Source organism: Mustela nivalis (assembly GCF_964662115.1).
Source record: "Mustela nivalis genome assembly, chromosome: 8".
NCBI lineage: Eukaryota > Metazoa > Chordata > Mammalia > Carnivora > Mustelidae > Mustela > Mustela nivalis.
Window position 1 is genome coordinate 114,305,940 of NC_139027.1, and position 27,639 is coordinate 114,333,578.

The 27,639-nt window shown below is 46.2% G+C and overlaps 1 protein-coding gene and 1 long non-coding RNA gene across 24 annotated transcripts in view; one reads left to right on the top strand and one right to left on the bottom strand.

Moving 5' to 3' along the window:
* SLC23A2 (solute carrier family 23 member 2) overlaps nt 1–27,639 on the top strand; it is a 132,734-nt gene that overhangs the window by 61,907 nt on the left and 43,188 nt on the right. For all 23 annotated transcript variants that reach the window (XR_014315282.1, XM_082744438.1, XM_082744433.1 and 20 more), the window contains 3 exons: nt 15,097–15,195; nt 22,233–22,349; nt 24,366–24,523. Coding sequence is in view for 22 of the 23 variants with exons in the window: in XM_082744438.1 (XP_082600564.1) it covers nt 15,097–15,195; nt 22,233–22,349; nt 24,366–24,523 (374 nt within the window). In the remaining variant the exon portion in view is untranslated. The remainder of the gene's footprint in view (nt 1–15,096; nt 15,196–22,232; nt 22,350–24,365; nt 24,524–27,639) is intronic.
* On the bottom strand, nt 10,540–11,651 carry LOC309871460. Its single transcript, XR_014315296.1, has 2 exons — nt 11,287–11,651; nt 10,540–10,870 (listed from the first exon to the last, which is right to left on the bottom strand). It is a non-coding gene; the product is annotated as an uncharacterized lncRNA (long non-coding RNA).

Genomic DNA, 27,639 nt, shown 5'->3' on the forward strand with positions numbered 1-27,639 from the left:
GGTTCTGTGATGGTCGCTACCTTTGTCTTTGTATATCTGAAAATAACTGTATTTTGCTCTCAACTATTGGGTGAACATCTGTTAATTACACACTACAGTTTTCCAGTCTGTGTTTCTTTTTAACTGCTTTCTCGTGGTTTGGCTGTCTTTTGCTAGTGTTAACTTCTGATTGGTTTCCCTAGTGCTATTTTACAGTTTACTAATTCCTTGTGGATAGTCGTGTGTTTATGTTAAATTTTTGTTTCAGGTTTTGTAGTTTTTATTTCTGAGATTTCTGTTTCCATTCCTGCCTGTTTTTGGTTGTTAATTTCTTGTGTGTATATGTTTGTGTTGTTTAAAAATGATTCTTCATTTAAATCACCGAGGACCCTAATGTACTTATTTTAAAGTAATTCTCCAGTTGTTCTGTTTTCTGTTTGGTGTAAAATCCCCTTCTGAGTGTTTCTTCTGAGATTTTCTTCCCTCTCCTGCCACCCGGACAGGTCTCCCAGCTTCTGTTGCTGTGGTTTGCATTGTGTTGGATAAGAATTTCCTCAGATGTGGCAAGGGCCGATTTTTTTTTTTTTTTTTTTTGGAAACTCACATGGAATGGGAATCAGTTTCTTTCTTTTTTTTTTTTTTTTAAAGATTTTATTTATTTATCAGAGAGAGAGAGGGGGAGAGAGCAAGCACAGGCAGACAGAATGGCAGGCAGAGGCAGAGGGAGAAGCAGGCTCCCCGCCGAGCAAGGAGCCCGATGTGGGACTCGATCCCAGGATGCTGAGATCATGACCTGAGCCGAAGGCAGCTGCTTAACCAACTGAGCCACCCAGGCGTCCCGGGAATCAGTTTCTTTATATTTCAATTTTTTTAGAGAGCACATGCATGCGTGAGCAAGGGCGGCCGGAGGGGGGAATCTTAAGCAGGCCCCATGCCCAGCGCCAAGCCTGACACAGGACTCGATCTCATGACTCTGAGATCATAACCTGGGCCAAAATCAAGAGTTTGATGCTTAACCCACAGAGCCACCTAGGCACCCTAGGAATTAGAATTTCTTTACACAAAGTAAAACAAAGGTGCATGACAATACTTTAAAGAGAAAAAGAGTAAATCCTTATTTAGTAAAGGAATAATGAATAGGTCACAGTAAGAGCAGGAGCTTTGCAACTTCTTACAGAAGTTAGATCATGTGATCAGAGTTGATATTAAGTAAGAGAAACATAATAAAAGCTCTCCTTATCCCACGGGAATCTTGTTAGGCAAATTTGTGTGCTTTTAAAGGCAAGTAGGAAATGTGTAATACAAGTGAATGCCACATGGAGAGAAATTAGAACCAGAAAAACAGTGAATAGTCTTGAAGAACTGTCCTGCCCTAAGGACACAGGCCAGGAAAGACTGCAGGAAAAGGTCTGCGGTTGGGTATGGAGAGCTCTGTGTTATCTGAACTCGGAGGGCTGTGCAGGGGACACCAAGTTAATAGCCTGAACTTCGTGTTGGCAGAGTCCCACTTGTAGTACAGCAGGTTTCAGCACGTCGGCATTTCAGTGCCAAGTTCACAGCTGGCTGAAGTTTTGAAGGTTCCCTAAGGCAAGTCTGCAATCAAACCCTAAGTGTCAGAGTTTGAGTTCAGTCTGGGGTGCTGCGTGAGCACCCTGGAAGGACCCCTGCCCAGCCATGTTTATGGGGGTGGGCTTGGCCTGTCAAGAGATTCTCAGGGGAGATGGCCTCAAAGTCCTGAAAAACATCTCAGTGAAGCAGCTCAAGAGGAGGGAAATAGACAGGGAGCAGCCTGGCCGTATCTTGTTCTGGGCATGAGGTTGGTGCAGTCAGAATACAGAGAACGGAGGTGGGCAGCCGGGGATGAATGCTTGCAGCCGAGTTGCTTGATCTTCGGGGTAGAGAATTCCTGCCATGGGTGCTGTGAGAGGAAGGGCCTGGAGACAGGAATCCTGGTCACGGGGGCTCTGGCAGCCCAGGTGAGAATGGCTTGTGGTCTGGGAAGGCAGGCGGGAAAGGGACTCTTTGCCTGCAGCCCATGTTCGCTGGGGGCCTGTGTGGTTCCTGTGTTCTTGGCCTTGACTTCCAACAGTGGGAGGAGGTGGAAGATGGACAAAGAAGCAGAAGCATCAAATGGCAGCCAGTGACAAATTCTGGGAAGAGAATAAATCACAGAAGAGGGATCACGAGGAGCAGAATGTGAAGTCAGATAAAGATCTTTTAGCCACAGGCCATTAATTGATTTATCCCTTAAAAATAGGGAGAGAGCTTCCCACAGGTTTAAGGCTCTGGGAAACAGGAGGGATTTAGACCAAAATCCCTGACCTCACAGAGCTTCCACACTGGTCACGAGATAGGCAGCACATGCTAGAGATAGGTCAGATGTGTAGATGTAGGTAAATATGAATGGAACAATAAACTCGGGAAGTGGAGTAGAAGCTGCTAGGGGTGAAGTGTTGCACGTTCAGCTGGCCGGGAAAGGCTGCCCTGAGGAGATGCCCTCTGAGTGAAGGCCGCTGTGGCCGTAATGTCTGAGGAACCGTGAGGAGGTGGTGTGGCTGGACAGAGGGCAGGATGGGGTCAATAGAGAAGATGTAGGCCATGTGGCCCTGGGAGGGATTTTGGCTTTTCCTGACCCTGAGGAAAAGCTGTTGGAGGGCTTTGAGCAGAGCGACCTGCTCTGCCTAGTTTTAAGTTTCTCTGTGGCTGCCGAGCAGGGAGCAGACCAGTCAGTAGTTGAGTGCCACAGGGCGGCTGAGCTGACAGTGGCTCCAGCCAGGGTTCTGGCTCGTGGGCGTTGTGAGAGGTGGTCGGGCCACGGATCAGAGCTGACCAGGGTACCCAAAGACTGGAGGGGGATGGAAGTATGAGAGGGCAGGCCAGGACAGCTTCCAGTATCTCACTTGAGCCTCAGGAAGAAGTGGCCAGGTACTGAGGTGTGGGGAGGCAGACGGGTGAGCAGGCCAGGGTGGGGAGCTGGGGGCAGTAAAGGAGTGTGGAGCTGGCCGCCGGGACACTGGGTAGAAAGCAGGGCTGGAGATTGTAGTGCTTAGGGGAAGCAGTGTGGGTTGGAGCTACTTACTGGGTGTGAGCAGAGGGAGAGGGTATTTAAAGCTGGGGAATGGAATGTTAGCACGTGGGGGATAATGTCCTTAGGGGTGAAAGGGAAGGTCCAAGGGCCTAGAAGGGTGTAGAGGTGGAGGAGGGTCAGCAAAGGTGTAGGTAAGGAGTAGTTGCTGCGGCGGGAGGGAAACCAAGAAAGCTGTGTGGACAGTCAGTGACAAAGGCATTGTGAGCCTTGTAGACGGCAAGTAAGGGTGGGCTGCTGGATTTACCAGGGCGTGGCCTGTGCCGGATGGAGTGGATTGATGGTTTGTGGGAGAGTTGTTGCAGGGCTGTACCCCAGACACCAGTGGGGTAATGAGGCCATGAGAAGGTATTTGGGTCAGGGTTTGGCAGACCTACCAGGGTGGAGAAACTGGGGATTGGGGTCTTTGGGGCTATCTAGGAGGAAAGCCAGGTGGGTGAGGCCCAAGTGGCTCTGAGAGGAGCAAAGAGGTCGATGTGACCTGGGACCAGATTTAGTGTTGGGTTGGGTGTGGGCTATGAGGTCAGGGTTGGAGGCACTGGGGTTGGGCACCCGGGGGTGTGTTGGGGGAATGAAGTATGAAATAAGCACATGGATCACCAGGGCTTTTGTTTGTTTCTTTTAAAGTTGGTGTGGGGAGATGAGGTATTGATCAAACATGGAGTTGAATTAGAGTGCTCTTTTGTGATCCTTTGTGTCCATTTCCGATCAGGGAAATTCTGATCCCTTGGCACCTGGGAAATCTGTTGCCTCCTCTTGTCTTCTGTCAGCCAGGGTGCAGGTCCTGCTGTGTTACTGCAGGCGTGACCAGCTGAAATCCACGCTGAACACTGTTGCGTTGGCATCTTGTAGCACAGAAAACCGCTTCTGAGTCACCCGGTAGGAAGCGGCTTGTAAGGGACGCCTGGGTGGCTCAGTTGGTTGGACGACTGCCTTCGGCTCAGGTCATGATCCCGGAGTCCCGGGATCGAGTCCCGCATCAGGCTCCCAGCTCCATGGGGAGTCTGCTTCGCTCTCTGACCTTCTCCTTGCTCATGCTCTCACTCACTGTTTCTCTCTCAAATAAATAAATAAAATCTTTAAAAAAAAAAAAAAAAAAAAAGACGGTCACACGCAGGCTGTCTGACGTTTGGGTTTGTTGGGGCAGTCCTGGTTCGGGTCTCTTGTTCCTGCACACACGTCCATCCAGTTTCCCTGTCCTCCTGGAGGGGCCTGGTTTGGATAATACATTGTATGGCGACCTTGATTATAACCAAGCATAAGCCTGGAAATATTTTAGCTCTTTGAGAGAAACTTTTAGAAAATTCTTCCATATGATTAGACTTAAACATGAAAACCCCAGCTCTGGTTGTAAAAGTCATACCTGTTGACATTAGGAAATGTGGAAAATACAGTAAAGCATTTAAATGAGAAAAACTATTTTTGAATTGGAAGGCTATGAAATGGATCAGAAGATATAGGTGGGTCTCCTTCCTCCCACTTTCTGTAGTTACTACAAATGCATTTTTCTCTTCCTGTATACATGTGCCAGCGTTGACCACTTCGGTAATCCAGCAAACCAGAGAAATGGAGGGCCTTCCTTGTTGGCCGTTGATTTGTGGGATTTTATCAGCATCAGTAAAGACATTGTCCTTGTTTTTCAAGCTATTGGTGAAGGGAGGGAAGTTTAAACCTTGAGTGGAGAAGGTGATAGATTGTGAGATGAGAAAGGAGGTCACAATATAGCAGGCCGAAAGAGATCCCCAATGCAGCTGGGTGTACTGGGTTGGGGAGCAGCAGCTCAGCCGTGCTGTGGAAACCGCTGCCAGGAGACAGGTGCCCGTTCTTTCCTGTCCCGTCCTCTTTCCTTCCTTCCCTCCCCTTGCTTTTTCTTAAGAGAAGGGAGCTGGGCAGACATGGGTGAGTGAAGAAATCATGTTATGTAACTGTGACTCCTCTAAGCCTCTGACCCCGTGATGGCAGATTTGAACAGGCCCGTCCTTAGCAGTGAAAAGAAGGCACAAGATTTGTGCAAATAGTTCTCTTTAAAAAACAGCACGGAAGCCTGAAAAACACCCTTGTTCTTGTGACTTTAATGCCAGGGGCTGTGGGGTCTCTTTAGTGCATTCCTAAGTAGGCTTTGAGTTGTTAGATCTTAACACCAAGGTCTCAGTTAGATGGTAATAATAGGGAAATGTTCTCTTCCTGAAGAATAATTAGATCTTGGGATCAACAGTGTGTGATTCTGAGAATGGTTAGAGGATGAGGAGAATGAAGTTTGCTGCAGTTTCCCAGAGGGTTGGTTTCACTCCTCTCTTTGTGCAGGATAAGAGCTTGAATCTATTGCGTTGTGGCCGTGATAAGGGAGGGGATGTGCTCAACAGGTCAAAACCGAATAGCCAAGATAATCAGTCTTTTCTGTTCGAAGTCTATCAGTTAGAAAATATTTTTTAGGAAAGAGGATATCGTGATACAGGCTTTGAAGTAAAAACACTGGAAAAACACTGGAAAGATAGGATACAAATGATTTTGATGCATGGTGTGAGATTCTTTCTGTTTTTTCTTTTTAGAATTTGTGTTCTTAAAAATTAATTTTAAAGGGGCACGTGGGTGGCTCAGTTGGTTAAGTGTCTGCCTTTGGCTCAGCTCATGATCCCAGGGTCCTGGGATCGAGCCTCTACTGGGGCTCTCCCCACTCAACAGGAAGTCTGCTTATCCCTCTCCCTCTGTCCCTCTCCCCTGCTCCTGCTATCTCTGTCTAAAGTAAATCTTTAAATAATTTTTAAGATTTTTATTTTTAAGTAATATCTATACCCAAGTGGGGCTTGAACTCACAACTCTGAGAATAAGAGTTGTATATTCCATTGACTGAGCCTGCCAAGTGCCCTATTAAAAACCAATTTTTATGCTCTGGTTTTGAAATTTCAGATAGTATTTAGTATTTCAGCCTTTTTAAAAAAATTTTTATTATTTGAGAGTGCACGCATGCGCACGTGAGAGAGAAAGAGAGAGAGAGAGAATGGGGGATGGGCAGAGGGTTAGAGAGAAGCAGACTCTCCATGGATGCAGCGCTCCACATGGGGCTCAATCCCAGGACCCTGAGATCACTACCTCAGTGGAAGTCAGACGCTTAACCAACTGAGCCATCCAGGCACCCCTAGTGTTTCAGCTTTTAATTCAAATAGAGTTTGGTAGTTTTTCTTTTTTCCTTTCCTTCCTTTCTTTACCTCATTTTTGAGAGAGAGAGAGAGAATGTGCTCATGAGTTGGGGGTGGTGCAGAAGGAGAGGGAGAGAGATTCTTAAGCGGGTGGGCTCCACGCCCAACACTGGGCCCAGTCTCAGGACCCCACAAACACAGCTGAAATCAGGAGCTGGACGTTCAACCGACTGAGCCACTCAGGCGCCCCTGAGCTTTGGTAGTTTTAAATGAGAGATGTTCATAATAAAAAAAATTACCACCTAGTAGTTAGGACACAGACAATGTGGTATAAATGATGATAAAATAACAGAGTTGGTGCAGTCACTTCCTAGAGGAGGTTTACAAAGTCGACGAGCATTTTAGCTGATTGTCTTTTACTTTTGCATGTGGCCAGATCCACAGAATCTGGGCCTTAAAGTACCTCCTGTCCATTCTGCTCTTATTTAAGGGTTGCTTTGTGCTCCAGGCTTTACGAGATGTGATGAGCGTGCAACAGAAGCAGTTGCCCAGGCTTCCCCTTCCCCACCTGATCAAGCCCTCCCACCATCGGCCCCATCCCTGGGGCCACTGGGTTCTTTGGACCCTCATGTCAGCTGGGGTCTTTGGTCTCCCTGCCCCCTGGCCATGTTCCTTTCCAAGCCCTGTCATTCCTGTGCCTTTTGCATTCAGATATCTTTTTCTTGGAGGTGTTTATACCTCCTGAACCCCTTACCTCTAAATTCTCAATTCACTCCTGCCCTGTGTTTACCTAAGCTAGGTAGGCAGGATCCCTGACTTGAACAGTTAGAGGTAAGGTATTTCAGATGGATTTCTTTACCGTAATCTAAGTCTGTAATTCTGATGGAGAAAAGGCTCCTTTCCTGTTAGGATTTGGTGCAGTACTTGAGGAGGATGATAGGCTTGGGCAATTGCATGGCACCAATTACCCGGTGTTTGTTTCCCCCACCCCCTTTAATTGTACCTGTTCTAAAGCATCCACGTTTTCCCCCAGGCTTTATGGTACAGACGTGGTGTTGGAATAAAATGGGAGTAGCGAGAAAACCGTGGTTTTCTTTTCCTTGTTGTTCTTATAGTGCACATAGGTTTCTTTTCTGTCATTGTTTCATTATTTGTATAAGTTCTTTACTTACAAGAGAAATATGTTCACTCTGGAAAATTTAGAAACTATGGAGCGACATAAGGAGGGGAAAACAAATCATTTAGAGTCCCATCAGCCAGAAAAACAGTATGCTGTTTTTGTGTATTTCTTTCTAGAGATTTGAAGTAAATATTTGAGAGTTCTTTTATAAAAGTCTGATGCACACACACACTGCTTTATAAAGCCCTTTAGCTTCATGTTTTAACCTGGCATATTGATGCCATTGAAAACGCCATTTGTGGAACACCTGGGTGGCTCAGTGGGTTAAAAGCCTCTGCCTTCGGCTCAGGTCATGATCCCAGGGTCCTGGGATCGAGCCCCGCATCGGGCTCTCTGCTTAGCAGGGAGCCTGCTTCCTCCTCTCTCTCTCTGCCTGCCTCTCTGCCTACTTGTGATCTCTGTCTGTCAAATAAATAAATAAAATCTTTTTAAAAAATTTAAAAAGAAGTTGTTTATAGTGTGACATATGGCAAATTGTGGATCTAACTTTTGCACTTTCACTGGGGTCTTGGGTTGTTTCTCAAGTGTTTGTGAGAGTAGATGTTAGCCTAATGTATGTTAAACTTATTGCAAAGCATACTAGTTTTGAATTTTCATGAGGGAGGGTACTTTTTTTCCTGTGTTCCTTGGCTGTTCATGTTCTTTGTGAATGTCTGTCTTCCCCACCCGAACCCATTTGTCTGTGCTGAGCTGTACCAAAGATCAGAAATGCCACAGACCTATTAGAAGTTACTGTCGTAGCAGTTTGAGGGGATGGAGGGGGAACTGGTGGCACTCCAGCCAGAGCTGTGCCTGTCACTACTGGTAGTCACAGCCTCCTTGTCTGCGTCTGGGATGTTTGAGAAGTAAATGAGATCATGCGTATTAGCCTCAGATAATGTACAGGGTAGGCAGTGAATAAATGTTCTACTTATCTTCTGCATCTCCACTCTGTTCCCTAAACCAGAGATCAACAGAGAGGCAGGCAGGGGACCTTAAAGGAGATGAGTGCCAGTACTGGTGTGAATCTGTGCCCCACAAACATCAGCTGTCTCATCACCATTGTCACGGGCTGTGTGGGAGGAGGAGCACTGGAGTTTTCTTCGTGGGCCACCGACAGGCACATCAGCCCACAAAGTGCTTCGGCATGGGGGCTGGAGCCAGGGAGAGGTGATGCCCCTCTGACTCCTCTCAAAGAACAGTCGTGCTGAGGGCCGGGGCCGGGGGCGGGGGAGGGGAGTGGACCTGGAACTCCTAGGGTACTCTGGCCACTGCATCCCTAGGCGCCTTCTGGAGAGGGCTGAGGAAATGAAGAGGCTGCCCTGAGAAGCTGAGAGTGCAAGTGAAGGAGGCTGCAGTAGTGGTTGTTGAAGAGTGTCGTGGGGCTGCCATATTTGAGGAAACAGGGGAAACAGCGTAAGGGACTTTGTTGCCTCAGACAACTTCAGGGTTGCAACTATATCTTTTGGAGTATCTTTTTTTTTTTTTTAAAGATTTTATTTATTAATTTGACAGAAATCACAAGTAGATGGAGAGGCAGCCAGAGAGAGAGAGAGATAGGGAAGCATGCTCCCTGCTGAGCAGAGAGCCCGATGCGGGACTCGATCCCACGACCCTCATGACCTGAGCTGAAGGCAGCGGCTTAACCCACTGAGCCACCCAGGCGCCCTCTTTTGGAGTATCTTAATCTAAGACCCACAGGCTCTGGAGGCTTAGTGTGTGTTGTAGAATACTCCCTTTGATTTCTTTTTCATGGTAGTTAATTTTGAAGTTTCAGAGAATATTGAAAGTAGTTGGGAGGTTTTTTATGTTCTTTTATAATCTTTTAAAAGGGGTTTGGGTAAAAGGCTGAGAAACACTAATCTTGATTGATACCTCTGTTCTTTTTATTTATTTAATTTTTTATTTTAGAGAGCGCAAGTGCTGCGAGCCGGGGCGTGGGGGGGGGGGGGCAGAAGGAGCGAAAGAGAGAATCCCAAGCAGGTTCCATGCCCAGCCTGGAGCCCGACTTGGAGCTTGATCCCATGACCTGAGATCATGACCCGAGCCAAAATCAAGAGTCAGAAGCCTCACCGATTGAGCCACACAGGCTCCCTGATGCTGCTGTTCTTTAAAGACATTTTAATTGTAGATACGGATACTAGAGGAAATAATCTCGTGTGTGTGTGTGTGTGTGTGTGTGTGTGTGTGTAGGAGGGAAAGAATAATGCTACCTTCTTATTAAAAGAGTAGAAAACAGTTAATTTAGGGTACTTCATTTTTACTTTCAAAGTGAGTATGTAGAAAACAGCTCACTTAGTTATTGGACACGTGAGAGTGGTGGGTGACTTATACCACACCCCAAGCAGGTGATGGACTGAGCTCTGAACCTCTGATCAGAGGCACAAGGTTTCCCAGGTCCCTGTCCCCTTCCACTTGCAGGTGTCCTCAGCTGCCATTCACTGTCACTTTGTGTGAGTAACACAGGCTCGTTTGCTGTTGGTGTAAACGGACATTGCTGTGACACTGACCCTCAGCACTGCACTCCTCTATTGCGCCTGTCTCTCCTGCTTCCCATACGTTTGGCCGTCTTAGGATTACTGTTTAGAAACAAGTACATTAGCATTATTGTCTTTGTTTACTAGAAATAAAATACTTGAGTAAGAAAGACATGTTTACAGAGTGATAGACACACTGTCCCACACAGAGACCACCTCAGTCTTGCATACTGGGGACAAACGCAGGCAGAGAAAACCTGCTTGATTCATAGCTGATGGAGTGATTCTATAATACTGGTGTAGCGGAAAAATTTAAAGCCATCAGGTCTGGTTTCAAATAGTTTTGGTTGGTGGGGAGAAAGGACATCCTGTTCCCAAAAATAATCCCCGCCCCCTTTTTAAAAATAAAAACTAGATCAGTTTCCTAGGATGAAAGATGCCAAGATGCGGTGTTACAGCCATGCTATGAATAACACAAAAGGAAACGTGTTTTATTACATTAAAGAGGCTTTCCAACTTGTGTTTTATTTCCCAGTTGAAGTAATATTTAGAGATTCAAATATGTGAAATTTTTTTTAAATCCTTTTAAAAATCTGTGCTTTTCTGAAGAATGGATTTTAAATTTGATTTTTAAAAAAATTCACATTTAGAAAAAAGCCTAAAGTATCAGAATAGCTAATTTAGTAAACCAAAGGAAACATATTAGTAAAACAAAGCAGTGTTTTATTTTTTCAGTCATGTTTGGTCGTTTCCTGCATGCACACACAGTGGAGGCGGCGGGTCAGGCAGGCGCCCTTGTGGGCATCCCCACCTCCTGTCCCCCTCACTTCTCTCCGTTGCCAGGTCTTCCTCTCCCTTCAGTAGAAACTTCGTTCATCTGCTGCTTGCTCCAGAACCTCCCACCTTCCAGGACATGGCAGAGCGCTGGGAGTAGGATGTGAGGGTGCCAGGGTGGAGGGCAGCAGTGCAGCTCTGGAACTGGAGGCTGATAGGGATGGAAGTTGGACTCTGAGGTCCTCAGGCATGGCTTGACCTGTGGAAAAATGTTAGAAATCACGGTGATTTAGGTCAGTCCTCTTTATAGTTAAATAAACATCCTGCACTGGCCTGGGAAAGTAAGCGTCCTGTGTGATTTCCAGGAATCAGCCACCTTTCTGATAGGTTTACAAACACTGCTCTTGTAACAGTTGGTTTCTCTGGCCCTGCCTGCACCAGCCTCTTTGGGACCAGGACTCACATCTGCCCAGGGCCCAGGCGATTGAACTGGACAGTGGCTGGGATGCCTTCCCCCCCGACCCTGACATTCAGTGCAGGGCTAGTGTGTTACCCGTCTGACTGCGGTGGTGTCTGCCTGGCGCCCACACCCAGCAGCCACAATGCTGTGCTCCCATCCCGGCAGTCTCCAGGGGCATTAGGACCACATCCTTGTTCTCTCCCGAACCACACTACCTGTCCCAGAGCGCTGTTCACACCTTGGCCCAGACTGCTGTCTTGAGTGCCCAGCAGCAGCTTCATTAAAGGTTTGCCTGCCTCTGTTCCCGTTGTCAAGCCCTTTACTGCACCTCGCCCTTCCACTCGCCTGCTGCCAGCAGAGCAGCCGTCTGCAGGGGCATCCTGTCGTGGCCCGCCTCTGCTTGCCCCTGCTTTGCAGCTCCCTACGGGGGCCCCTTGTCTCCAGTCCGAATTCCTGAGCCTGGCACCTGTTGCAGGTGGCACCCCTTGGAGGGCAGGGGTGGGGGTGGCGGTGGCATGCCAGGACTGTATCTTCATGGCCTGGGCACTGCAGGTGTTCAGACCTTTCGTCAAATGAATATGTGAGTCTTTGCCTGGGCTGGGAAGCATTTGCATCTTATAGTACTTACCTCATTGTGTGTGTGTGTGTGTGTGTGTGTGTGTGTGTGTGTGTGTGTGGAGTAAGTCCGAAAAGGCGTGGGAATTGATAAATCCTGCCAAAATCTCCTGTTTCATGCTGATATATGAATTTAAAAAAATCATTGAGGTGAAATGCTCACAATTGGTTAGCAAAATTAACCACTTTAAAGCGAACAATTCAGTGACATGTAGCATGTTCAGTGTTGGGCAACCATCACTGCTGCCTAATTCTGAAACCTTTTCAACACCTTGAAGGAAGCCCTGTCCCCACGGAGCAGTTGTTCCATGGCAATGGGCCATGTGTGCAGATGAAGGGGGTTTTAGCCAGGACAGGACGTTGAATCCCATCTGGGTTTCTTTGATGATTTAGTAACTGAGCGTTGTTGTAGTAGGAGAGTTCATCATGAGTGTGTGTACATCTTGGCGTCTCCGTGGGCTGAGCACTGCTGTGATAGGACTTGGAGCATGGCTCTGATAGTATGTTAGTGTTTCCTGTTGTAGACTTGAACTTGGCTGGGAAGGTCTCTCTTGCTGGCAGCTGGTTTTACGGGCAAACAAATGTCCCAAACCCAGGTAACTTGTGTAAAAAAGCTGTCGCATGACTTAAGAGGTAGTCCTAGAAATAAATCTTCAAGGTGCCGTAAGAAAACTCTGCTCTGTAAAAATTACGTACTAGTTAGTGCAGATCTCTGGCATTCTTTAAAGTAGCCTCAATGCTTAGGTTATCAGTCTGTATAAGAAGTTGAATTTTTCACTGCCTGATTTTTTCAACTATTTAAAAAAGGGGGGATTGAAATATCTTTGGACCACCTCAATCTAAGCTGTGCTGCTTACTAGATCTTTAGTCATTATAATTTCTTCCCCATTCCAAAAAGTAGTTGTCTTCATTATAGGTAATTCCAGAATACATAAAGGGAAAAAGATGAAAATGGCCCCACTGATTAAAGACAACCACAGTTAATACTTTGGTGGACATCTTTTTTATTGTTTGTTTAGAAAGGGTTGGGTATTAAGGAGGGCCTGTATTAATACGCATGGAGCACTGGGTGTTCTACGTAAACAGTGAATCTTGAATCACTAACAAAAACTAATGACATACTTGTATGGTGACTAATGTAACATAATAAAATATAAAAAAAAATTTTTTTTTAAAAAGGCAGCAAACAAATAACTCAAAAATACATGCCAATTCTAAAAGACCCAAATGTTAAAGGAGGAGTGGGAATAAAAAATGAAAGGTGTGCCCATCATTAGTCCTTGTCCCTAGGGTAGCCTTCCTATCATTGGTTTGGAGTCTTTCTACATCCTTTCCCAACTGTTCAAAACAGGGAGGTTATTAAGATTTTTTAAAAAAGCATAATTAGGATAATTCTAGGCTATTTTGTGACTTTTTTTTTTTAAAGATTTTATTTATTTATTTGACAGATCACAAGTAGGCAGAGAGGCAGGCAGAGAGAGAGGAGGAAGCAGGCTCCCTGCTGAGCAGAGAGTCTGATGCGGGGCTTGATCCCAGGACCCTGGGATCGTGACTTGAGTGGAAAGCAGAAGCTTTAACCCACTGAGACACCCAGCACCCCTATTTTGTGACTTTTTAAAGAAGCAATGTTTTTTGGAGTTCTTTCCTTATTAGTACCTTAGTTTATTTTTTCTTTTTTAATGGCTTTTTCTTTCCAGTCACATTATTTTTGAAATCAGTATCTTATATCTTACAATGTTTATCTTTATTTTTCTCCCATTGGTTGTAGTGTCTTTTTTTTCTTTTTTGAACATTTAGGTTGTTTCCAGGGATTCAGCATTTTAAATATCAGTCCTCAGTCTTGAATGCACATACCATTTGCATGGATATTTCTGGAGGGATAAGTTTCTGTGAGTGCAATTGCTGGGTCCAAGAAGATGCCTATTTTGTTCTAGTGCTAACTTACCCTCCAGAAAGGCCAGTCCACCAAGAATGTAATCTCTCTGATAACTGAGAGTAGTTTTTCTCCCTACACCCTGGTCAACAGCAGATTTATCTTTTAAAATATCCCCCTAGGGGCGCCTGGGTGGCTCAGTGGGTTGAGCCACTGCCTTCGGCTCGGGTCATGATCTCAGGGTCCTGGGATCGAGTCCTGCATCTGGCTCTCTGCTCAGCGGGGAGCCTGCTTTCCTCTCTCTCTCTCTGCCTGCCTCTCTGCCTACTTGTGATTTCTCTCTGTCAAATAAATAAATAAAATCTTTAAAAAAATAAAAAATAAAAAAATAAAATATCCCCCTAGTTTATGTTAAAAAATGAAAATTTTAAAAATTTCATTTCTATAATTTTAAATGAGGTTGGACAGCTAATCAGATTAAATATTTAATAATTAAATAATAATTTAATTATTAAATATTTAAATATTTAGATATTTAAGTTTTTTCCTGTGAGTTGTAGATTCCTGTCAGTTGCTCATTTCCTGTGGATTGTTTTATTGATTTGCAGGTATTTACCAACTACTGATATCGACCTTTGTGGCCTGTAGTCATTGCGCTGGACCGTCTTTTACCCCATCACTGATTTTTTACTTCTCTCTAATATACTTTACCAGATGTTAAACTTTTTATGTACTTTGTCTTTTTTTCTCTATATTTTAAAAATAAAGTTGTGCTGCTATTCTTGCATAGTTATTTTTCAGTACCAATTTTTCAAGATAGATCGCTAGAAATGGAGCCATTTGGCTAAAGAGTAAAAATATTTTAAGATTGCTACAGGCTTCCAAGACCTAAGATGACTCCATTTGCTTCATCAGGGCAGGCACATGTGACGGTGGTGATGAATTCTGGTCCTTACTTTGAGGGCCCAGAAACTAGATTTTGTCAGCATGAACAGCCCCGACGCCCGTCCAGTGCCACCCGTTACTGCCTGCCTGCGCCTGTGCTGGCAAGCTAGTTTGTATAGTAACCACAGTGTGAAACGTCAGCCCGTTGGGTTATGAGCAGTGTGTTTTGCTTCTCCCGGGGGATGCCGCTCAGAATCCTCATCACGCGGTGACTTGGGAAGGGATCTTGACCGAGGCAGCATAGGATGCTTTCCCCCGACCCCCACCAGAGTCTGCGGCTCCGGCACCCCACTATGCCTCCTGGGAGTCAGGGGGCACTCCCAGGGCTTTCTGGGGCCGCTCCATTTCCGGCCTCCCCTGTAGGACCTGCAGTGCACTGCTTGCCGCTGCCAGAAACACACACAGTTGCTGAGGCGGTGCACACTTGTCCAGGGGTTCTTTTAAGAAAACCTGAAACTCGGCCGATTTGGTAGGCAGAACACACAGGGCTTGGGTCTGTTACGAAGATTATAAAAGGCGTCTGGGGAGAATGTTACCACACAGCGCAGCGATGTGCCATGAAACAGCCTATAAATGAAGTGCTTCTCTGCAGGTGGTGATAAATGGAGGTGCCACGTCCAGCGGGGAACAGGACAATGAAGACACCGAACTCATGGCCATCTACACGACGGAAAACGGCATAGCAGAAAAGGTACCCCCTGGGCCCAGCCTCCTCCCCGTGTCCCAGGCCCGCTGCAGGGCGTGGCTGTCTTTCCTGGGGACTCCTCTCCATGCCCCTGACTGGGTGTGTTCTTTTCACAATGGAAATAGAAGGGATGAGGAGGAGTGGAAGTGACTTAATTGTCTTGATGGCAGTTAAGGTGAGACCCATATAGAAGTCCTTACTTTTAAAGACCTCAAGCAGGATGCTGAGGGAGGTGGTTCAGAGTGTGAGTCTGGACTCAGCTCTGGATGCTACTGTGACCCAGATCCCCAGGGGAATTACTTAAGCTCTCTGGGTATCAGGTGCCTCAACTCCAAAGAGGGAATAAAAATGTTAGTGTCTGTTCAGTTTGTTAGGATTAGATGAAATAGTAACATAGGTGGTTATCAGTGTTGTGCCTGGTGCTATTCTGTTGTGGTAAACGAGAATAAGAGAAGCCAGTAGATCTTGCGTAGCATACATTTAAAAATGACCTAGCACCGATACTTTAGAATGTTTTATAATATATTAATTGGATATTATTGCCACATTAGTGGCATTAGAAGATTTCATATTCCTCACTCCTGTCTTTCAGGAAATGATTTGGATGATGGGAAAACTCAGATTGAAACTGTCTTTGAGAGTATTAAATATCCTTAGTTAAAGTACTTAAAGCTTTATTAAATTGTTTCATAATTTAAAAAAAGAGAAGCCTGTGGATGGCTTATGTAGACTGTGACAATGAACAAAGTGATAGAAATCACATGCTGAGATGGGAAAATCTTTTTTTTTTTTTTTTTTTTTTTTTTTTTTTTTTGCCTCCTCCCATCTCTTTGAGGTCAGTATATGGGAACCTATTCACAGGGGCCAGGAGAGACCTGCCCAAAGAGGGTCCAGATGTCTTGATTTATTTTTTCCCTTTTTTTTTGGGGGGGGGGGGGTCGGTCACTATGGCTAATTCATGAAAAGTGACATATTTACAGGTTTCACGACAGCTCTAAAACATCTCAACTTCATTTGAGTTTTACTTGGTAGACTTTTATTTTTTAATTTTTAATTTTTTATTTTTAGAGAAAGGAGGGTGAGGTAGAGGGAGAAGGAGGGAATCTTAGGCAGGCTCCATGCCCAGTGCAGAGCATGACCCCGAGGTCGTAACCTGAGCTGAAATCAAGAGTCAGACACTTAAAAGACTGAACCATCCAGGCCACTCCAATTTGGTAGACTTTTAAAGCACATTTTATTTTCACTGTGAAAATTTACTAATTAGTTTCTATAATGTAATGTTATTCTAGAACAGTTGTATTTTTTTAAGGTAAGCTATGCACCTACTGTGGGGTTTGAACTCATAACCCTGAGATTGAGAGGTGCATGCTCTACTGACTGAGTCAGCCAGGCGACCCTGGATGGTACTTTAGGTAATGTTCACTTAATATTCTAGATAGTGTTCACTTAATATTCTAGAAACAGACCACTAGAAAGTCGATGCCTGCAAATAGTACCCAGCCTGGGTATTAGCACTGGAAGTTTACAGTGTCATCACTAAAATGATAAAGAACAAGGACGTTAATATTGAAATTCTAGAATAATCGAATTTTTGTGTTTGTGGTTTTTTCCATTTTTGGCTATCTTGGCCAGTATTGCTTTTTGGTCAAGCTGTTATAAATTTGGTCAGTCTATTATAAATTTTATGGAGGCTTATTAGATTCATGCTGAGATGTTAAAATTCCTGTGGTCTTAGATTCCAAAGTGGTCCTCAGAGTGCAGGAATTCAAGTGGCCACTGTTGACATGTTGGCCGATGCCTACATCCGCAGCTGAGATACAGCCCATGGAGCAGGATCTGGGCAGGGAGCCACCGCCCGGCCTGCTTGGGTCTCAGCATCCAGTGCTACATCTTGTAGTAGAGTGCTTCTGAATTCATAGACTCTTTTGGCTGTATCCATTTTTTGTGTACGGGGCCCTTAATCAGAGTCACCAGAATTTCCAGGGTATAGGCTGTCATGATTTTGGACTCCCTCCTACATTATCCAGGAAACGATGGTCATCTTTTGAAATGAATAACAATGAGCATTAACACTGAGGGCTTTTTAACATCTCTGGCAGTACCTTTTACTGATTCTAGTGAACTGTTGGCAGGAAGAATGTCTGGCTCATTTATGCTAGACATTTATTTGCCTGTTTGAAAATCTTTTTCACTGTCTAAACTTTGAAACATTCGTATTTCTTTGAGTACTAGGGAGAGAAGATATCTTTCTGTTTCACTGGCTGCTTTTCTTTATGAAATGACAGGTTTCGGGGGAAGAGCTGTCATGTATTAAATGGTGCGAATGGTCCAGACCTTGGGCTCTATGATTCAGGCAAGGGGCCACTGTTAGTCCTCACCACAACCCAATTAGAGAGGTGCTATCACAATCCGTGTTTTAGAGAAAAAATGAAATTTAGGCCCTCTGCTGTCTTGAATTCATGCAAAGAAAACTTCGGAGGATACTACCCTGTGGGATCTTGCTTTTTCAAGGGCATGGAAAGGCTGTGTCTTGAACACTTGACCATGAAGTAACACTGGAACCTTGCAGGAGAGACAGGATGAGTGGGGGCCAGAGAGATCACCCCACATGTTCTCCATATTCATGTTTGTTTTCCTAATTATAGCAAGCTGTTAGTTGTTATGTATTTTCTTATTTTATACAAAACTTGACTTCTGGTATCTCTTAATACTCTTGAGCTCCTTATAGTAAATGCTGGTTAATATGGTGTTAGCTACAAGATACCCATCTTGGAATGTGCTCAAAGGGATTTATTCATGAAAGGGACCAGAAGGATAATGCCTTGAGTCCCGGACCATGAATCTTTAAGACCATAGCATTGAGACCCACGCCCAATACATTCTGAACTTGACCTTGGTATTACTGGGATTCCTCTTTGGGGGATGTTGAAGGAATTGAACTTTGTTTATAGTGAGGGTATTTGGAACAGGAATGAAGTAACTACAAGTAAACGGTTTAGATGTTCCCATTGAAATATCAGCAATTTGTTGTTTTACAGTGTTTACAGCAGCACGTGAAGTGGTTGGAGCAGTATTGGGCAAAATATGTTTATAGCATGTGTGTTTACAGCAGCACGTGAAGTGGTTGCAGCGGTATTGGGCAAATCACTATTAATCACAATTTCAGAGAGTCCATTGTTTCTGGCAATTTCTAAGCAGCAACCCTGCTCTTCCTGGGAGGCTGAGTAGCATGGTGGCAAGTGTAGCCTTTGTGGACAGCCTGTGTTCAACTGCTGGGCGACCCGCTTGGCTCCTCAGGGTCTCTACCTCCTCATCTATAAAATGGGGTTATTATGACGTGTGACTTCCTAGGTCCCTTGCATGGGGGACCGGAGAATGTAAAACAGCATGCATGAGGTTTTTAGGAAGCAGAGATTGCCAAAATGTGGAACTAGTTACAAGTGAAGTAGTTATAATGTGTACCCACTTGAATATCCCACTGGCTTGGCACTGGGGTCTTTTGCTGCCCATTGTTTCAACAGCTGGGTGGTTGCAGTGGTTACCAAGCTTGTTAAATAGAAGATGAACCTATTTTTTTTTAATTTTTAATTTTTAATTTTTAATTTTTTATAAACATATATTTTTATCCCCAGGGGTACAGGTCTGTGAATCGCCAGGTCCACACATCCCATAGCACTTACCAAAGCACACCCCCCCCCCCCCCCCCGCAGTGTCCATAACCCCACCCCCCTTCACCCAAGCCCCCTCCCCCCAACAATCCTCAGTTTGTTTTGTGAGATTAAAAGTCACTTATGGGGGACGCCTGGGTGGCTCAGTTGGTTAAGCGGCTGCCTTCGGCTCAGGTCATGATCCCAGCGTCCTGGGATCGAGTCCCACATCTGGCTCCTTGCTCGGCAGGGAGCCTGCTTCTCCCTCTGCCTCTGCCTGCCTCTCTGTCTGCCTGTGCTCCCTCTCTCTCTGACAAATAAATAAATAAAATCTTTAAAAAAAAAAAAAAGTCACTTATGGTTTGTCTCCCTCTCAATCCCATCTTATTTCATTTATTCTAAAGATGAACCTATTTTTGTAATGTTGAGATTTATTTTTAAAGTTAAAGACCTTTTAAACTTTCAATCCTTGTGGATTCTGTTTAAAATTAAGGTACCAGCAGTTCTTGAAAAAGGAAGTTCCCTTGGAATAGATTAGACAAGAATACAGCATTGGTAATTTTTGAAGCTAGAGAGAGATTTGGGGTTGGTATTCCATATTTCCACCTTTGTATATGCTTGGAAAATTGTGTAGTACAAAGATAAGAGAATAATTGAGTCATACCTTGTTGTTGCTACTCTTTGGTTCTCTGGTATTGATTTTGGCTGTGGAGAAATTGGGCCAGTCTTGTTTTCTTCTTTTTATCAGCATCTTGGTCTTTTTGCCTGTTTTTTGGATTCTTTGTTTATCTTTGATATTCAGTAACTTTACTTAGATATGTTTTGATGTTGACTATTCTGGGTCAGTGTTTTTTTGGCACTTGGAGTATTTAGCATTAAGGACCCTTTTATTTTAGGAAAGCTGTCTTAAATTCTGTCTTTATTTTTTGTTTCAGTCTATTCTTTCGGTTTTCTTATTTGAGGGACATATTTTGGATCTCTTTTGCTAGCCTTTGCTAGCTATCCTTTCTCTCTAATCATTTTTTTTTCTTATGTTGTTTGATTTCTTTTTTTTCTCCCACTTCCAGCCTGTGACCCTTACTTTGTTACTCATATCTGTTTTCTCTTATGCTCCTTCATGTGCACTTTTTATTCCTTTTCTTAAAAAAAATTCTGTCAACATGTTTTATTTCCCTTTGTTTTTAAATTTCTGTTTTAAGGTCTTTCTTAATGCAGTTGATTGTTTTATTGAGTTTTCAAAATATCTGAGTCTGAGCAACATTGGTGGTATCATGGCTGCCTTCCAGAATATCTGAATAGTTTTTCGTTAATTCATTGAGTTAATTCATTGGTGGGTTTTTCTAATTTGTAAACATATCCGTTAGTTCTTGGAAATTTTATTATTTCTTAAATTCATTTTTATATTACATTTTAGACTTTTAAAAGCTTATTCTTTTTTTTTTTTTTTTTTTAAAGATCCATTTGAGAGAAAGTGTGTGTGTGAGAGAGACAGAGACAGAGTTGGGCGGGAGGGGCAGAGGAAGAGGGAATCTCAAGCAGTTTGGGTGCTGAGTGCAAAGCCCAATGCAAGGCAGATCCTATGACCCATGAGTTCATGACCCGAACTGAAACCAAGAGTTGGACATTCAATTGACTGAGCCCCCCAGGTACCCCTAGACACATTCTTAAGAGCAGGATTCTCCTTCTCCCTCCCCACTCACTTTTTCTCCCTCCCTCCCTGTCTCAAATGAACAGAAAAACTTAAACAAACAAACCAAAAAACCCCAGGCTATTCCAAGGATTAACAGGCTGTCTCCCAATTGCCAGGCAAGGATCTAGCCATTTTTTTCTTTTTTAAAGATTTTATTTATTTTGACAGAGAGATCACAAGTAGGCAGAGCTGCAGGCAGAGAAAGAGGGCGAAGCAGGCTCTCCACTGAGCAGAGAGCTTGATGTGGGGCTCGATCCCAGGACCCTGAGATCATGACCTGAGCCAAAGGCAGAGGCTTAACCTACTGAGCCACCCAACCACCCCCCAAGCCATTTTTTTGAAATGTGTGAGGGCTTGGACAACCCAGACCTGCTGAATTAACCCTTTCCTGCACATTAGTGCATACAACACTGTTCACACCCATGTGTTTTCTCTACCACCCCTACCAACAGATTTTTTAAAGGCACACGTGATCCATTTTAACTTATTCAGGAATGCAGATCTGCCACTATCTTGTTTAAAATGGAAGGAAAAGTTCTCTGAAAGGTCAACCTCAGTTCTCGTTTGGATTAGCTCAAATGTCAACTTACATCAGACGTTTATTTACCCTTAGGCTTTAAAAGGTGAGGCTGAACTGCGTCACTTCCTTTGTTCAGTGGTATTTGGGCCCCAAATCCTTGTCTGCCTCTGCACAGGAAATCGATTGACGAACAGGGAGTCAGTGTCTTTCTGTGGACCATATCCATGGACAAGAGGGCACAAGTGGGGCTAGATAATGTCAGAAGGTCATCATCCTTTTTTGTGAACCATCTTTTACTTTTTCCTTTTAGGCACTTTTTTTAAGTTACAAAAGACTTAAAGTGCCCATCTCGGATTCTAAGAAATTGTTCATAGAGTTTTAGAACCCAGAGCAGTTTTGAGGGTACATGAGATAACTTGAGGTTATCTTGAGTTTTCTGTTTAGCTGAGAAGTAATGTAGACATCAACTGAATACGTCTAGACTATAATCTAAAGTGTCCAGTCTTTGTGAAGATTTTGGCTCAAAAAGCATACAACACTTAATGTTTTTAGAAGTCTGTAGTAATGGGGAGGGGGAAGGAAAGGAAAAAACCCTGTTCCCTAAACTATCAATATATCTTTAGTCTGTTTTTAAACAAAAATTGAAATCCTACCTGTGTCCTTTCGAATTTTACTTTTCACTCGCCATGTGTCAGAGCAGCTGTGTTTTGATAGGAGGGTGTAGGACTTTGTTTTGAAGTTCAGCGATCTTTCTCCTTGCAGGGATGAGAAGGGTAGAAGGGACAGATTAGTGCTCTTTGTCTGAAAGTGGTTAGCGTTTTAAAACGTTTTCTTCCTTTGAGGCACCACTTGAGAACTGCTCATGCCAAGGCATCCGTTTATGGGGTCAACCAGGGAACATCCCTCTCTGTGTAGGGCCCCCTGGGCTTGGAGAGAAACCCTGAGCAAGCTGGGTGCTCTTGGGGATGAGTCTGTGACAAGGGATACCGAGCCCCCAAACTCTGAGGACTGGTCGTCTCGCTGAGTGTGTTGAGCATTGCATCAAAGGCAGCCAAGGCTGATTTTTGCAAGAGCATGGCCACCACTTCATAAAGTTGTTTCTCAGTAATAGTGGCCTGCTCCAAGCTGAGTGTGTTCCTGGTCCTTGCTTCTATTAAATAATGCCTTTTCTCCCTGTCACTCACAGAGCTCTCTTGCCGAAACCCTGGATAGTACCGGCAGTCTAGACCCCCAGAGATCGGACATGATTTATACCATAGAAGATGTACCCCCCTGGTACCTGTGCATATTTCTGGGGTTACAGGTAAGATGGCTCCCTTAGAATGTAACTACCAGCAAATGTTCAACTTGTCTGTCTGGATTCTTTAAAAATTCAATTTTGATTTTTATTTATGGACAACTTTATTATAAATTTCTATTTTAACAATGGCGACTGGGACTCATTAGCATCTGTTTCATAGTAGTGGAAGGAAGAAAAGAACAGGAGGAAGAGGTGGACGCAGGCATGAAAGAGGGAAAACTCTCAAGGAATGAGCAGATGAGTGATGTGGCAGGAAAGAGGAAGGGCCAGTGAGATAGAGAAAGAGGGGAGAATGCAGTGAGGGAGGGAGGAGAAGTTTTGGTCTTCACTCCTGGTCATGTAGTCCAGTCGTGGTCAGTTCTGCTGTGAAACAGGGGTGACACCAACAAGTGCCCTGTTGGCCGGGATGCACATAGGAGGTTTCAGTCTTCTCTGCATGGGAAGGGAGACCCGCTGTCGTAGAGGCTTCGTCTGCTGCGGACTGCCGTGGGAACACAGTGGGCAAGCCACCAGATGCTGGGAGACCAGGCGGGTGGTGACCCAGCTTGACGCGGGCCCTGCATCTTGGATGTTTTTCTCCCCTCTCTCTGTACCCTTTTCCCACTTAGGGGTTGGTGGGAGGCCCAGAGGCCCTGACGCCCTGGCTTATATCTGCCTTGGTTGTTTTAGCCCGGACTCTGTTCTGAGGTTTGACTTCCTTTTTTCCTTTCTCAAGTTGGAATGGGTTGTTCCACCTGAGGTATTTCAGATGCTGAGAAAAATCGGTCCCAATGCACCCCAGACACGTGTAGTCACTTGGAGGAGGGGAAGTCTCTGCAGACATCTGATGCTTTGGTCTGGTTCCCAGCGCCCTCAGCACCTCTGTCCCCACCTCCCACACGGGCACCAAAGCAGCTGGTTACCTGGACTGAAAGGTGTCTAGTAAAGGAGGAGTCACAGCCAAAGGAGCTAAGTTGTCTTTAGCTTGGGCTGAGTATCCTGAATCAGATTCAGGAAACTCACTTTTGGAAATGTTTATATTACATATGTCTTTAGAAGCATTCCCTGGTCTTATAGGATCAGGAAACCTTGCATGTGTCATGCCTTTCTTGACGATCTGCAGTGCTCTTAAGCTTATGAGCAGCTCTGCAAAGTCCCAGACAGGAACGTTCTGTTCCCCGTCCGGAACACCTCACAGTGTTGCATAGTGGAGTGTCGGGCATTAGGCAACCCATTCTGGCAAATGAGAGCAGAGACGGGAAACTTGGGAAGGGAAGTAGGAAGTTTGCAGATCAGAAGAGGGACCTGAACAGACAGACCTCTGGGAGGAAGGGAGGTGAGCAGCGAGTGCCCGGAATGTCCCACCAGGGGCCAAAAGCGGGGGCTAGGTCCCAAAGGAGGAATGGGGGATGGGCACTTTCTGGAGGGTTCCCACAGCTCCCACACACCCATAACCCTTTCCTGATGGTAGTCAAACAATGCCAGGCCCTAGAAAAAGATGGGAAACACCCTGTGCGTAGACGCTTGAGTAACTTTAACCCACAGACTGGAGAGAATTTAAGAAAAAATAAATAAATAAAAGGAAGACGGATGATCTCAAGAATATATATAGAATGCCACGTGAAATATTGGCAAATCACACCCGAGAAGAAAAACCTAGCATGACTGCTGAGGGCTTGTTTTAAGAATAGTTCCATGCAACACAATTTGTGTCAACAGATTAGAGGAAAGGGATCTCAGATCTTAGTAACTGATGCTAAAAAAGCATTTGAACAAAGCAGGTGTTCCCAGTTAGAGTTCTGTAAATAAACCTCACCTGTGCAGGCCAGGCTCAGGCGAGCCATAGACAGGAAACTGCCAGGAAGGTGAAGCGCTAAAGAAGGGAGAGGATGTGCTACAGGGTAGGCATATGTACCCTGAACACCAGAGAGTCTTCCTGTGGGCTGTTGTTCACAAACAGCCGGGGCTCCGGTTCGGATAGGATCGGACAGAAACACGAGGAAGCGCTTCTCTCTCCCCAACCCCTCCTGTCGCCCACAGCACTACCTGACGTGCTTCAGTGGCACCATCGCCGTGCCCTTTCTGCTGGCCGACGCCATGTGCGTGGGCTACGACCAGTGGGCCACCAGCCAGCTCATCGGGACCATTTTCTTCTGCGTGGGAATCACAACCTTGCTGCAGACAACGTTTGGATGCAGGTGAGATTGGGGTGTTGAATTGGGGTGCTGAAGCCCCCTGAGGCATGGAGTGAGGCCACTCACTCAGGGCTGCTTGGAAGGACTAGCTGGAGCTGGCAGGGTGGGGGGCATCCTAGTGGCCACGGTCAACCCCCCAACCCCCACCCCCGTGTTTCTTTTCTTGGTGGAGGGCCCAGCCTCTCTTCCCCAGGCGGGCAAGCTGGAGACTCAGACTCACTCCCCTCTCCTTCCGGGTCCCCAGTGGGCAGGTCTCATTCTCTCCAGGATCCCCTTCCTGTCCCCCTTCCTTTAGTTCAGACCTAACTGCTCTGCTCGTGCCCACTGGTTTCCCTGCCTCCAGGGTGGCTCTGCTCTCCACTCTGTGCCCCCCTTGCCCATCTTGCTCCCGTTGCATCTTCCCCTGGGCTGCCTGCCAGGCTGTAGCCCCACTCCCCCTTCAAAGTCTGACCACTCCCACCCCATAGGCTTCTCCCTTGCTCTCTGTCCCACCACCCTGCCGTGGGCTGGCCTCTGAGCCCTGCACTTGCTTTGGGCTGAGCTCCTCCCTGAGCCCGTTGTTTCTCCTCCTATGCTTGTGCTCCCCAGCAACCAGTAAACCCTGCTTATCCTCCCGGCTTGTCCCTCCCCCTCTGTGAAGCACGCTTGTGTCCCCAAGGCTTCTGTTGTTGCCTCCTCTGAATCCCCACACATGCATCTCGTGTACAGTCTTCTGATGTGGCTCTTAGTCCACTCTGTCCTTTTTTGTTTTCGTGTCTTTTCCCATGGGATTGTGCTCCCCTCGGTGCCAGGGCTCTGGCTGGTTCACCTTGCATCCCCAGCCCCCAGCTCAAATGGGTATGGAGCCGGCACGGGAAGGAAAAGAACCGTCCTTGCCTGCCTCCTTGTGCGGGCCGCTCATTCCTCTGCTCTCTGCTCTTCCACCCTCATCACAGTTCAGCCTCCTCCTTTGCCCCCGGCTCTGCTCTCAGCCTGGAGCCTGCTGCAGCAGCCCTCTGTCCCCAGTAGAAGGGCAGCAGATTACACTCGGGAGTTCTGTCCCCTGCTCTGTCAGAGACAGCCTGAGGAGGGCTTTGCCTTCTCTGCCGGGGGAACAAGAACAAGAAGCTACAGAAAGCAGCTTGAGACTCGTGAACTGTATTCTGAGGAGTCTGAACCCTCAGGGACCTCCCGAGGGTTGCCCTTACCTGGGGACAGGAGAAATACGGGAAGGGCTGTGAGCAGAGTTAAGGTGTTCTGATTGGCCTTGCAGGCTGCGTCCTGGGAAGGGATAGGGCAGCTTCCCGGCAGGTCTGTGGATGGATAGAAGGCTGTGGGGGTGTCCAGCTCTTGGAGTTGTCCAACCCCAGCCCCTGAAAGCCTGCCTATATCCACCACTCTGAGCACCTCCCTTACCCCAGGGGGATGGTCTCCTTAGAGGACCTGTGAGGGGAGGGGCAGGGTGTCATTGACCTGTGAGAGGGAAGGGATGTGTTCTGGGCATTCCAAGGAGGACTTGAGTTATTTTCTTAGAGCCAGGTAGATAAATTTGGTTGGGAGCATCTTTCAGTCCTTTGAGAAAGCATTCGAGGTTCTGTATTTCAAATCCAGAGTGTATTAAAAAGCTTTTGTTGACTGACTCGGGAGCCTTACCTTCTATACAGGCCATTGGTTCTTTGGCAGGGTGGCTGGGGATTGTTCTTTTTCTAAACAGCTGACTCCTTGGGGAACTCGTTGCACAAACCATCTGTAAAACTGGGCAGTGCTTACAGTTGAGATTGCTAGTTGATCTGAAGAGTGAAGATTGCTGATTGATCAGAAGAGTGGAAGCATATGTCTTTAGTGTAGTAAAATATGCAGTGTGCAGCTCTGCCCTGGTCTTATGCCAAGGAGGCTAGTCCTGGCTGGCAGTTGAGCCTGGCAGCCGCAGGCACAGTTGCCTGCTGGTGAGACAGAAGTGGGGGGGGGGCCTTTGGGTGAGGGCAAAGAGATGGGAGGGCACCCATTCAGGACCCCCTTACCCCTTACCCATCTTGGGGCACAAGAGACCTAAACAGAACAGCTTGGGTCTATGCACCCACCCCCTAGCAGCTGAGACGAGAAGGAACAGGAGAGGGCTTTGAAATACCTGCTGGGATCGTTTGGGGACCCAGCCTGTAGAGCTGCAGTAGATGTGCGCATGCAAACATTTGTGTGTGCACTAAGTGCCTGTCTGCACCCTGTGCCCAAGAGGCGTGGTGAGTGTGGCTTTCTTTGCTCCGTTTCACGGTGGGAGCGTTGTGTCGGGGAAGCCCCACCCATGTCCTTGGGAGGTGTGGGAAGCCGTGGGTCCCATCCTCACTGTGGTGTGGCTGCGTGCCTAGCTATAGATTGGGAGGTGGGTCTCCGTCTGCCAACCATGTTAGTGAATGTGTGCAACTGGGGCAGGACAACGTGTGTTGAGGTGCTTTCATGTGGTTTCGTCTTGGGATGTGGATTTTCTGTGGCTGTCACAGTGTGGTGGTGTCCATACTCTTAACGTGGGAAAAAAGAGGAGGAAAGTACTGACCTGTTCCAGCAGATAGGCAGCGAACAGTCTGTGTGGGAGGCCCCGGGTGCCTGGACCCAGCTGTGCGAATTGTTGAGATGAGCGTGTGCTATGAGGCTTATGGGACAGCCACCTGCACCTTTGGGGATTTGAAGGGAGAGTCCTAGGAGAGGTGATAGCATGTGAGATGGGTCTTGATGACTCAGTGGGCTCCTGGCCCAGGAGGGTTGAAGGAACTTCCATCCTGGGCAGGGCAGGGGCAAAGTCAGGAAGTCAGCCTGATGAGGCCTCCCCCTTGACCAGAGGCCAGGCTGTGGGCCAGTCTCTGATGCTTGGGTGTTCTCTCAGCGGGACAAGAAAGCTTGCTTGGGCTCCACTGGCGGGGCACTTGCCTACTGGGGCTGCGCCTCGAAAGACATTACTTGGATGTAGTGTGGAGAGGGTGATGGGCCAGATTCAGGGGACCAGGGATATCTAGGAGAAAGATAGTGGGATTCATGCAAGATTCTGGAGGGGAAATAGGAAGGAAAATGTTAGAGGTTTCAGGGTCCCTGTGTGGAGCTAGCCAGGGGCCAGTGGGGAGAGACAGATGGAGACAGAGTGTGTGTACGTG